This window comes from Nasonia vitripennis, chromosome 4, assembly GCF_009193385.2.
Source record: "Nasonia vitripennis strain AsymCx chromosome 4, Nvit_psr_1.1, whole genome shotgun sequence".
In the NCBI taxonomy this organism is placed as follows: domain Eukaryota; kingdom Metazoa; phylum Arthropoda; class Insecta; order Hymenoptera; family Pteromalidae; genus Nasonia; species Nasonia vitripennis.
This window is the reverse complement of record NC_045760.1, coordinates 30,063,010-30,076,023: the sequence shown is the minus strand read 5'-3', so window position 1 is coordinate 30,076,023 and position 13,014 is coordinate 30,063,010. Positions and strand designations below refer to the sequence as shown.

Sequence of the window (13,014 nt, the reverse complement as noted above, 5' to 3'; positions counted from 1 at the left end):
CAACAACGTTTCCGATACCTCAAAAATACCCTCTCGATTCATCGAAGCTTCATCTATAAAAAAAAAAATAAATAAATAAACTATGCGCGGCGCGATAACCTCCCGTCGGAAAAATCCATCTTCCGATCCGGCAGCAGCAACGGCATCCACCATGATGATCTCGATGCACCAGTCCGCGCCAGTAGCACCGGCGCACTATCAGCCGCGAATCGTAGCAGGTTTGCGCATCAGCGGCCGCGGCGGCGGCGGCGGCGGCGGCTTACTGCACAGTAGTGCTGCTGATAGTGGGGGACTTCCGTTCGCTTGCGGCGAGGTCAGACAGAGTCGAGACGGCTGGCTGCGCTCGGTGCTGCTCTTGAAAAATACGATGAAAATGGCGTGGCAACCGCAAGAGGAAGGACTTCGGCAGATCCTGACGCTGCTCCGGGAATCGCAAAGCCCCAACACCGAGACTCAACGCGCCGTCCAACAAGTATCCTTTTTCACGCTGATATCGAGAATCTGCGCGTATTTGTAGATTCGAGGCGAATTTTGGTCTCGCCTAGCTTTTTCACCGAAACTGAGCAGTGAGTGTGTGCTGGATATCGTATATCTGTATATAGTGTGTGCAATGCCTAGTGGCTTTTCGATCCGCACGCGCGACCCCGGCCACTCTCGTGATTCCTCATTTTTCGCGCGGGGGCGCGTACCTCTCGCCATTTTTATTTTCTTTTCCCTCCCCGTCGTGCCTCTCTCTCTCTCTCTCTCTCTCTCTCTGTGTTTACCGCCGTGCGCGGGCTCTCGGCTTTTTTTTGTTTGTATATATGTACCGCTATGCCGATAATGCAAACGCTCGAGACCTGATAAGGGAGTCACTCGCTCCGTCTCGTGTGCGTTTTCCATCAGCTTCTTCCTTTCGAAGCTTAATCGTGCGTGTGTGTCTCGTGTACCTATATATACCTATGCTATATCTCTCTCTCTTTTGCGAGGTGAACTCTTGCGATCCTTCTCGTGCGCGCGTGTCCTCCAACCGCTTCTCTATCTCTCTCTCTCTCTCTCTCTCTCTCTCTCTTGCTGTTTCGCTGAGTGGCGAAATGTGCCTTTTTTTCGCGCTTATTTCCTTTCCCCGGCTGTACCGTACGTGCGTGTCGAGCGTTGCTCTCAAGAGAGAGAGAGGGATTCGCTCGCGAAATATGCACTCGTGGGTGGAAAACGCTGGAGCCCGGCGTAATAGACGCGCACATCGATTGGGGGAGCGGCGATTTCTTCTTTTTTTTTGTTTATTTGCCAAGACAAAACATTATTTTCCTTAACTCGCCGCGGCGTCGTGTAGAAATTGGAGGAGCTCAACAAATTTCCAGACTTCAACAATTATCTCATCTTCGTTTTGACGAAATTGACTACAGAAGGTAGGCTGGCTTTGGTTTTATGCTTTTTTGTTTCTTCGCTTTGTTCGAGCTTACTGATAGAGTTTCTTTCGCTGTAACAGATGAACCGACAAGATCCTTGAGCGGTCTTATACTGAAGAACAACGTCAAGGCGCACTTCCACAAGTTTCATCCTGAGGTCACAGACTTCATAAAGCAAGAATGTCTGTCGGCTGTGGGGGATCCTTCTCCGCTGATTCGAGCAACCGTTGGAATTCTGATCACAACTATTACATCGAAAGGTGACTTGACAACATGGCCAGAACTGCTTCCAGCGCTTTGTCAGATGTTGGACTCGCAGGACTACAATGTCTGCGAGGGAGCTTTTGGTGCCCTGCAAAAAATATGCGAAGACTCGGCAGAACAGCTAGAAACGGACAACACCAATCGTCCGTTGAATGTCTTGATTCCAAAGTTCTTGCAGTTCTTCAGACATTCGTCGCCGAAAATCAGATCGCACGCTATTGCCTGTGTCAATCAGTTCATCATCAACCGTGCACATGCTCTCATGATGCACATGGATGGTTTTCTTGAAAATCTCTTCTATCTTACGTCCGACGATAACCCTGAAGTTAGAAAGAATGTCTGCAGGTAAATAGTCTTTTCTTAGTCAAACGAAGTTTACTGCGATATTTTATTTTCAGTCCTAACGCATTTTCGTGTCAATTGCAGAGCCTTGGTTATGCTGCTGGAAGTGAGAATGGATAGATTACTCCTTCATATGCATGACATAGTCGAATACATGCTGATGAGAACTCAAGATATGGACGACGCCGTTGCTTTGGAAGCTTGTGAATTTTGGCTATCATTAGCTGAACAACCACTTTGCAGAGATGTTCTTGCATCGCATTTACCCAGATTGGTCCCTGTACTTGTAAAGGGAATGAAATACGCTGAATTAGACGTTATACTTCTTAAAGGAGATGTGGAGGAAGATGAAATGATTCCAGACAGAGAGGAGGACATCAGACCGCGATTCCACAAATCTAAAACGCATCATTCGCATGCTACGACCAAACACGTCGACGAGAACGGCAGCTACGATGATAAAGATCTTGATTCTGAAGATGGAGGTGATGATGACACCTCTCTGAGCGACTGGAATTTGAGAAAGTGCTCTGCAGCTGCACTTGATATGCTGGCTGGAGTTTTTAAGGAGGACCTATTGCCGGTTTTGGTACCCATTTTAAAAGAGACGCTGTCCCATCAAGATTGGGAAATAAAGGAGTCTGGCATTCTTGCTCTTGGAGCAATTGCTGAAGGTATTTGACCATTTCATGATAATAGTTTACTTGGCTATTAAATTTAGTTTACGTGTATTTAAATTTACTATATATATATATATATATATATATATTTTTTTTTTTTTCAAGGTTGTATGTCGGGTATGATCCCACATTTGCCAGAACTGATTCCATATCTGATCAATTCTCTGGGTGATAAAAAGGCACTAGTGCGTTCTATCACGTGCTGGACGCTCAGCCGATATGCCCACTGGGTTTGTGCTCAGCCACACGACACTTACCTAAAGCCATTGATGACTGAACTTTTAAAAAGAATACTAGATGGCAACAAACGTGTTCAAGAGGCTGCCTGCTCGGCATTCGCAACGTTAGAAGAGGAAGCTTGCACTGAATTAGTACCTTATCTTGGCTTTATCTTGGAAACTCTTGTATTTGCTTTTGGTTAGTATCAATAGAACTGTTTTCAATTCACTTTAACTATGACGATTACGATCGTTATTAAATGTCTATTTTTTATTTTTTATTTTTAAAGGAAAATATCAGCACAAAAATCTGTTGATTCTATACGATGCAATTGGTACACTCGCTGATTCGGTTGGACGTCATCTCAACAAACCGGATTACATCAATTTACTTATGCCTCCTCTAATTAACAAATGGAATGTTTTGAAAGACGAAGACAAAGATCTTTTCCCTCTTTTAGAATGTCTGTCATCAGTAGCTACTGCTTTGCAATCTGGATTTTTGCCATATTGCGAACCTGTTTATAGGTACATACACACGTCATAGTCGATAGTTGATAATCGTTAGATTCGTCAATTTCATTTAAAGTTATAATTTACAATCTGTTAATATTTGATTTTGATTTGTAGGAGATGTGTATCATTAGTAGAGCAAACTTTAAATCGGCATGTGGCCTACACTCAAAATCCAGATCAGTTTGAAGCTCCAGACAAAGACTTCATGATAGTAGCACTAGATCTTCTTAGTGGACTAGCTGAAGGCTTAAATGGACACATGGAGCGCCTTGTAGTGAATAGCAATGTAATGCAGTTACTGTACCAGTGCATGCAGGATCATATGCCCGAAGTTAGACAGAGTAGTTTTGCACTTTTAGGAGATTTGACAAAAGCTTGTTTTCAACACGTACTTCCCTGTATACGTAAGTTATTACATTTTTTCCCTTCATTTATCTAAAAGCAAAGATTTTATCTAAATATTCATCTAAATCGACTTTTTCTTTTTAAAGCGGACTTTATGCCAATTCTTGGTCAAAACTTGAATCCGGAGTATATCTCGGTCTGCAATAATGCAACGTGGGCAATTGGAGAAATTTCAATCAAACTTGGTATGATAAATTTTATTACCATCTTAAAACATTAGTCGCGTGGAAAATAATTCTTCAAATATTTTTACACAGGACCTGACACTAGCGCGTATATTCCTCTGATTCTAACACAACTGATTGACATCATTAATCGACCAAATACACCAAAGACTCTTCTGGAAAATACCGGTGAGTTATATTTTTTATTTGAATTCTCTTTTACAATTATTTTTATTCAGTTACTAATTATTTTATTTAAGGAATTATACTTTTACAATTTATTTAAAAACAATGCCTACGTTACTCTAATCATAGATGTTTTCAGTTTTCGTTCAAGCTCAAGACTAATTTAAATTTATATGTAACAATGTGTAGGTACTGACCCAAATTAGGTTTAACAAAAATTAGGCGACACTCGGAAATGAATTTTAACAATTATATTTTTAATGCGTTTTCTTGAGTTTTCAATAAAGGCGGGATAGACGTCGGAATTATCGTTAAAATGTATGCACGAGATAAACGTAAAATATCACTTTTTTATGATGTATTTAGTGGTGTGCGATCGCCTGATGGCTGAACATGTTCGTTTAGCGTAGCTAACATCCATGCAGTAACAAGGAATTATCCTAAACCAGCATAAAAACACAAAGTTTTTATTTTCGCAATGACAAATTAATTTAATTATTATTATTTAGAAATCACGTCATTCGAGTACATTCGAGCAGTTTTTCAAGTTTATCTTAATTGCAAAACATAATCTTGCACTCTGTTTGAAAATTTTGTTTGTACTAGTCTGCTGCTCAAATGTGCTTTGCCAATTCGTTGTCATGATCATTTGTAAATCATGGGCTCGCACGCTGCTACCTAATTTTCATTATTATTTTCAGCAGCTACAATTTAAGCACGGTATTGCCTATGTTAACTGTTGGTATCTCATATGTTCACCTGTGTTTACATTGTGTATTGATTGTTAACATTAATTGATTATGGTTAAATTAATTGCGTATTAATTAAAGTTATAAACAGCATATATTCGCCTGAGTTCACTGTTGGTTCGCTATCAGTTTGTCTTATTGTTTGTGTTTCCGGTCACTTCACTACACTTCACTTGCCTACTTACCGAAATGAAATGAAACCGTAGCCATAACGATCGGTCGCCTAGGTTATGTGTGTCCCCACGACGTCGCCCCCATGTTACAGCAGTTTGTCCGACAGTGGTGTGTAAATTTCTTTATTATTCTATTACTTCTATTCTATTTTTTATTATTAGCACTTTATTCAAACATATTATTCTTAATTTTTAAGTATTTTGAATTGGATTCTTTGAAAATTAACGACCATTTACAACGTAAATTTGAAAATACTTGCAACAGCTATTATAAAATTGAACTCTTTACATTATAAGTGATGCTTGATTAAATTTTCAAAGATCCAAACTTAATTTATCTTCAGTTTAAATATTTATTTGAAATCTCCATTTGTCGCTCCGTAAGTATAAAAAGGTATTGAAATAAGGTCCAAAGTTAGGTAGGTTTACATTTGTTATTCTTTAAGGCGAGGTAAATTATGGGAGTTTGTTTTTTCGATTATTTAATTAAGTTTTTGTTTGGTGTTGTAACGTTAGTATACTTTGTTCAAAGTTTTCGCCACTATGTTTTCATTGTCTGACACTGACGAATAGGAAACAAATACGTTTGACGTTAGAAATAAATGTAAACCCAACCTTTTACATTCCATGGCAGCAACTATGGAATCAAAGATGCCAATCTTATATGTGAATTATGGGCAGATAAAATGATATGTTAAATGGTTACTCTTCATATTCATTGAGCACATTTAAATAATGTATTATTATACATTTTTTATGGTTCTAAAATTTTTAAAAGACTAATTTTAATCGATAGGATAAGTGAAGAAATTTTACAATTTTTTACAAAACTAGCACATTTAGCTTCGTCTTTTTTAATAATATGTTTTTGAAATAAAGTTTTATAATAATAATAAAGCAATAACTTCAAATTCTTCAAATTTTTCATGCCGCTTAACAATCTAGTTCTATATAAATTAATCGCAATTAACAGGTGTACTTCGTTGAGAAACATCCGTGACAATGAAGAAAAAGATTCGGCTTTCCGAGGTATGTGTCAGATGATTGCTGTCAATCCAGGTGGAGTCGTTCAGGACTTCATATTCTTCTGTGACGCCGTTGCATCCTGGGCAACACCCCGAGACGATCTTAGGGATATGTTCCAAAAGGTAACACTCGATCTTATCAACTGCATACTTCGTGATGATAAATTTATACTTTTGTTCATAATTGATGATTTTGTTTAAAACTTCGTAGATATTGCACGGATTCAAAAACCAAGTTGGCGCTGAAAACTGGAGGCGATTCTCAGACCAGTTTCCACCACAGCTTAGTGAGCGACTTCAAAATATGTACGGCGTTTGAACAACCCCGCCTGCAAATGGTGAGTCGATATTCTCAATTACTAACTGAGTATATACAGCATTGAATTAACGTCGGCGCTGGAGAAAAAGTTCAACAATTATATGAGATACGTTTGTTCCAGAAGGCCGCTTTATGGGACAGGCCGAACGGGGTTGGGCGGGGATCAAAAATATGGGTGATCAGGGTGGGTGGGTGAAACCACGGCCTCTTCTCATCAACATCGTCGTCGTTATCGAGTCATGGTCACCGTGCCGGCGAACTCGTCGTCGGGCCCTCCTGGGGACAAGAGAAAAATCTGCGCGTGCGCCGTAGACTACAGCGACAATTAGGCATTGACAGAGAGCAACGTGAGCAAGGGGTAAAATCAAGTTAATGGTAACAAAAAAAAAAAGTAAAGCCGCGAACACTTCGAGATAGTAAACGAAATATAGCAGAGCAAAATGAAGATTATTAAACGACACAAGAATAACTATGAGTAAAGCAAAAACAAAAGCACTTAAAATGGCCGAGAAGAAAAACGGGTGGGAAGGGAGGGATGGGAGGGAGGGTGGGAAGGGTGGGTTTTTCTTTGTGGACGTTTGACCACTTTATATGTAAAAGGTATCGCTATTGACACAGCTTTGAGTAAAACTAAACAAAAAATCTTTCGATAGATACCTTGAATGTGGACACACGACTGAATTTGAGTATACGTTTTTTTAATTACTACCACTATACCCTTTGATAATGACTTTACGTTTGTAGAAGTGATTACAATAGCCACCTAGTTTATAATTTTTACAATATAATATAAGACAAACATTTATTGAGTTGCACAAATTTCATCATTAAATAACTTTTATTTTAATATTGTACAAATATGAGTGGTTTTACGTTTTTATTGCAAAATTAACTGAATACTTTCCTTTCCTTTTCTCTCTTATACGCGTGTGGCTTTGAGTATCATTGTTTTTTCTTTAAATTAGAAGAACGTATATTCGAAATTGCAGTTGAAAAATATTACCACAATTATTGTAATAGCAAACGCGCTATTAAAACCACTCGAATTAGAGCTGAAACACTGTCAAGTGTTTGAACCCTCATTGTAATGAAAAAAAGAAAAAAGTGAAAATCCCAAAAAAAGTATATCAAGGCGAAGTAAGAAGAAATAACGGAAAGAATTGCTGGCACCCAAAAATTTAGCCTAGCTTCGGTACCCCGAAATAAGCTTCGTTAGCTCGCTAGTACGCATAGATCTCACGTTATCAAGCTCACAAAAAAAAACTGTGCGATCGAATGTCCAATAATCAACTATCATGGAACAATTTTTTACGATGAAACTGCGCAACCAGCTTGTCTTCGAAACAAATGGATTTATAATTATTACGTTTCGCGAACAATATGTTACGTTATGGAAATTCTGCAGTGTACAACTAATCTTTTTTTTTCTCTTGATTCTGTATTTTTCTTTACGAAGAATGTATATTTTTTATACGTTAAAACTTCGACACGCATGAAGTGCCATTCCATTCATTCTGCACTGAAAATTGTCACCCAACTTATTGTGATACTAGGTTACGCGCAATTCTTTACTATAATAATCTATAATGGAAACAAATTTTTTCGAAATAAGTCCAGGAGTGATGATCTTTTACGCAGCAGACCACTATGTGCGATTGTTATTCTTTTCCTCTCTATATACATTGTACATTATTTTATTTTTATTTTATTTTTTCTTCTTTCTTTATTACTGTGAATACAAATTGTATTATTGTAAATATAAGTAACATTTTTAATCAAATTTGTTTGTGAGTGATGGATTTGGCAATTTATTTGTATAAATCGTGTGAAGCCCAATCAGTAATAAATGCATATATTTTCGCAGAGTCGGTCTGAGCTATGACGTGAAATCTATGAAACTCGCTATCTTTTTAATTGCGCGACATCAATCTATATTGTTTTGGACTCACGTAGAGAGAAAACGAGCTACCAATTAATCTGTATATCATTCCAACCGTCTGTTGGTGAGTCTCGGAGCAATGAAAAAATAAGCACACGTTACTGTAGGCGCGACTTCGGCGTTGCGTCGACTCTTCAAACTGTTGTTGAGAAAAAAAACAAAAGATACAAAAAAAATGCAGAAATAATGATACTGGAGAAAGTTGTGAAAAACCTTGGGGGCAAGACATTTCCATAGAACTTTTATCAACGGGATGAATGCGTTTACTTTGTATTTCTCTACATCATACCATTGATTATAAGTAATGAAAAGCCATGGTTAGCGTAAGATTCTTTGCGTAAAACTCTGGCTGTCGATAAGTCATTGTTGCGAATAAAACTAAAAGTTGAATAAATTTAATTAGCTGACAGGAATCACTAGCTGGAGCAAGCGAGATACAATATTGGATAAATGCAGTTTTTTATTTACTATGGCTTGCTTTATAAACGAGTACTTAACGTTTGTTAAACTATGTACTCTTATGTTCTAGTACGCGTCTATTATACATAATTAATTTTTATCGAAAATTAGCAATAATTTTTGAATGTAAAAGTTGATTTATTTTTTTTATTCGTTTGAAGCAAAATATCAAATCTAACGCGCACATCGAGTAAAGTCGCTTATAATTTTGTTACAAGACTTGTACAGTTGACTGTTTTCTTTTCTCATAGTAATGATTATCACGAGAGACAGAGACGAGCTCAAAAGGAAACGAATGTATCGGAAATACTCCCATCTTAATCCATTGTTCAAATTTTTGGCAATTTGCGATTGTCAGAAACTCCAATGAATGTTCCCTCTTTTTTAAAACTGGTCCTTTCCTAGCCCTGTCTGCACCAAATTTTTGTGATATTACTACTTTTTATATTACTTAAGAGCCAGTACACGTCGTACTTGTAAAGCCACATGTTTTCATATAATAATATAGCTCGAAGGCAATGAAAAACCAACACAATCTCTTTGTACGCACGGTGTTAACGGTGATTCGTTTATTCTTGTTTTTCTTTGAAAATAAAACAATAACGATGTTATTATTACGTGTATATAAAAGTAACTCTAATATATCGCACAGTTGTCGAATCATCAAAGCTCGATCGCTTTCTGCCATATGTATTACGCGATTTGTATAGAGGCGTAGTGTGATTTCGAAATATTATTATTGTTCTCTTTTTGCATTTTCGAATAGACGCGCGCGGGTCAGTGACAATCGATTTTGCATCGATTTTGTATTATACATACTTTTCACATATAGTTCCTAAGTCCGATTGTAATAAAAGAAAACTTTCGACGTTTATTAATTTAATCGTATAATATTAAAATAATGAATGTAATGATGTTTCTCGCGGAGTCGTTGTTCTCAGGTTGCCATGAAATTTTTTACGATATAACACGACGGGAAGAACAAAAAACGTTTAATATGCTAAAAACAATCTAGATAAACGATGTGAAAATTCTTAATATTTTTTCATACGTGTCAAGTGTAAATACATGATGTTATATTGTCGAGGAATAAAATTTTTTGCATTTCCATCGAGGAACAATTTTTCATTCCGACGGGGGAATGTCGTAGTATTGAAAATAAAAGTAACCTAACATGTGGCTTTCTGTCGATGCGAGACGGGCTCGTATGTAAAACTCAGTCAAGGAAAATGTAAATTTTTGAAGATGAATGTGAAAATACTGTAAAATCCTCTATTTATACATAGATAATATTGAATATTAAAAATATTATGGTTCACGGGGGAATGGTATGCGAGATTAATTGCTTTGTCGAAAGCATGAAAAAAATTTTTTCGAGATTTTTTGCCTTTTGCTATATGTATTTGGTGAGTGCGAGAATAAGTGTTGAAATAATGGGAGAGCGTATGTTAATTGACTGCAATATCGTCGGGTAAATTAATTTTGCAAAAGTAAAGAGAGAAATAAAGACACATGCCGCGATGTGTATTCAGTAGCAAACAAGGAATTAAATAGTGGAAGAGTGATGATTCAAAGTACCAATGGAGTGTATAAACAATTAAGCGACTAGCACACGAGTAAATATATTGTTGTATTTTTATTATTGTTGTTGTTGCATGAGACTAGCGTAATAGACTGAGCCATACACATGGTTAAATAACTATTAACATAATATTTCTTAATTAATGCTATATTATTGTAATTATTATATACGGTGTGTATTATCTTAATGGTAACTTTCGTGCAGGCAGCGCGTGGAACGGGTTCTCGTTTTTCGAAGACGACAATCGTCTTTCTGTGATTTAAGTTTAACGTCATTTTTTAAAATATTTTTTTACTTCCTTTTTAACATGACACATGTAGAGCGTAAACTAAGGATTTATATAGAGACGAGGCAAAAAAATACAAAAAGTCTTTGCTTTCTTTTTTTTTATATAACGTTGTATATTTATAAACGTGTCGCTTCGCTGTGACTCTTCGGGTAACGAGAACTCAGGGCTGTTCCTAGTACCTGATGACTCCCCATCCCTGTGTGTACTGAGCATAGTCGTTTCCATTGGCGTCGTTGACGAAAAGCCAAAATTTGAGTGTCTGCGTCTCTCGAGTCCTTTTTTTCATCCCTAGCATCCGTCTATCTCTGTTTTTATAAAGTATCTGATTCTTTATACATGTAGTAGTCGATTACGAAAATCTCGCAAGCTCTGGTTAATGCTCCGCTCTGTTCAGCGTTTACCACTCAATCTTAGACAAGTTAATAATGAATTATTTCTTTTTCTTCGAGCACCTCTTTGAATTGTTAGTGATATCTGATAACAAGTGCGATCTCGATGTCAATTTCGAAAAGAGAAATAAAGCGACGGTTGATCGAAGTGTCAAGAGAAAGAGAGAATGCGGAGTTTGTCAAGATACAAACCCTTAGACAATTGGAAAATTGAATTTAATCAGTCGTTATTATTATTATTATACTTATATATTGTAATTATTATTATTATTATTATTTTTGAATTTCGTGTTGTCGAACGAACACGAACTCTTTCAAGCTTCTGAAAGTACCCTTTTTTTTCTTCTTAAAAAAAAGTGCTTAGGATTTGTAAAATTGTAGGAAGAAATTGAAAAATAATAAATGAAAAAAAGAAGAAAGTCGTAAAACGTTCATTTTCTAGAAAAAAAAAGAATAACAAAAAAAATTAAGTAATACTAAAAGTAAGAAACAAAACTAAAAAAGTTTGCGTGTCCGCAACGGTGTATTGTTCACGCGAATGGAATGAGTATTACGATAAAAGGTACTTGCATAGGTTTTCCGAGTGAACTGGATATTATGAAAATTGTGCCAGTTTTAAATTAAAAGCATATTTTTCTCAGACGAGATGATACATACACTATTTAAAAGCCAGAAAATATTTTTGTCAGGAGCTATTTGTTCAAGGGTTCAAAATGTTAATTTAACGCAACGAAATACTTTTGTTTCTAAAAAAAAAAAAAAAAAAAAAATGACACAACAAATAAAAAAGAAACATTCTTGACAGTAAACAAACGTCGTTTTCAATGTGCCCTCCACGTCTCCCGTACTCGAATAACGCGACGAAAATCCACTCGAAAAAAAGCGTCTCAGAACGATCATCTACGAACTAACAGCAGCATCAAGAGGAAGTCGTCGCGCGAATATACATCCGGATAGGCGAGGGGCTATAAGCGTATTCGCGAAAACGAGCCGGCTCTCTAAGTGATTGCTTCTCTTCATTAGAGCTTGGAGAAGAAGGGAGAGAGAGAGAGAGAGAGAGAGAGTTGAGGGACAGGTGCGGTAATGGCCCGTAACCCGGCTGAGCAGTTTTTACCCGATCTCGATGGGGTAGTATAAGGAAGAAGCTGGCGCTGTTGGTGGACGAGTGTAGGAGTTCGCGAGAGCCCCCGACACTATTACGGGAATTGATTCGACATCGGCTCTGCCCAGGGGCGGAAACAGCGTTTAGCTCCTCGTTTGCCGTAGCAGCTGCGCAACCGAGAGAAGCCTTCCTTATTTTTCCTCGCCTCCTCGTCTCGCTCGGCGAATCCCACTTTTTATGGGCTTAGAGGAGATGCTATACGGGACTTTATCTATAAACTGGATCGCCTTGTCGAAAGTTGGCGTTGAGTGTCCTCTGCGGGCTTAACGATTTTCGGATCGGTTGTTGTGCGTCTTTTTGAAAAATCATCGTTTCTAGACCTTCATCCTTCCATCGGCTCACCTTAGCATCCATATTGTATCGCATCCGTGCAGTTTGCATGAGGATCACGGAAGAAGCGGCGGCGTCTCTTCCGCGGACTGATTTACGACTGATATAGCTCGCGCTCGGAACTACGTGCAACGTATAGATATAGTATACACGGCTGCTGCTGCTGGACTGATTTGGTCCAGGGGGCCGATCCCACTCTCTCTCTCTCTCTCTCACTCTCTCTCCGCCCCTTAATCTAATCCGAGGATAATCTAAAATTCATGACACACATAACTGCCAGGCGATGATATATCTGGCGGGGCTGTAGCGGCTCGCGCGCGCGAGAGCCTCTCCTTCTGACACCCCCTCCTTCACCGCGTGGCTACTTCGTAGTGCATAGATGTGTGCGCTTATATTCCCGCTAGTACCGTTAAAAATCGCGAGTGATGTATGATT

The 13,014-nt window shown here is 37.9% G+C and overlaps 1 protein-coding gene across 3 annotated transcripts; it reads left to right on the top strand.

The window, feature by feature from the left end:
• The first annotated feature begins 238 nt into the window (after positions 1–238).
• On the top strand, positions 239–6,864 carry LOC100122894 (transportin-1). 3 transcript variants are annotated; one of them, XM_008216597.3, is made up of 13 exons: positions 242–472; positions 1,313–1,388; positions 1,469–1,997; positions 2,079–2,668; positions 2,780–3,091; positions 3,183–3,420; positions 3,523–3,812; positions 3,900–3,998; positions 4,071–4,166; positions 5,119–5,194; positions 6,059–6,233; positions 6,322–6,448; positions 6,554–6,864. In XM_008216597.3, exons 1-12 carry the CDS (start codon positions 368–370, stop codon positions 6,427–6,429), a joined length of 2,694 nt encoding a protein of 897 aa, XP_008214819.2. In that variant the 5' UTR covers positions 242–367; the 3' UTR covers positions 6,430–6,448; positions 6,554–6,864. The 3 variants fall into 3 exon arrangements, 2 of the variants coding, with proteins under 2 accessions (XP_008214819.2, XP_001606501.4); XM_001606451.5 differs by having other exon boundaries at positions 243–472; positions 6,551–6,864; XR_004344882.1 differs by lacking the exon at positions 5,119–5,194 and having other exon boundaries at positions 239–472; positions 6,551–6,864.
• Positions 6,865–13,014: the final 6,150 nt, after the last annotated feature.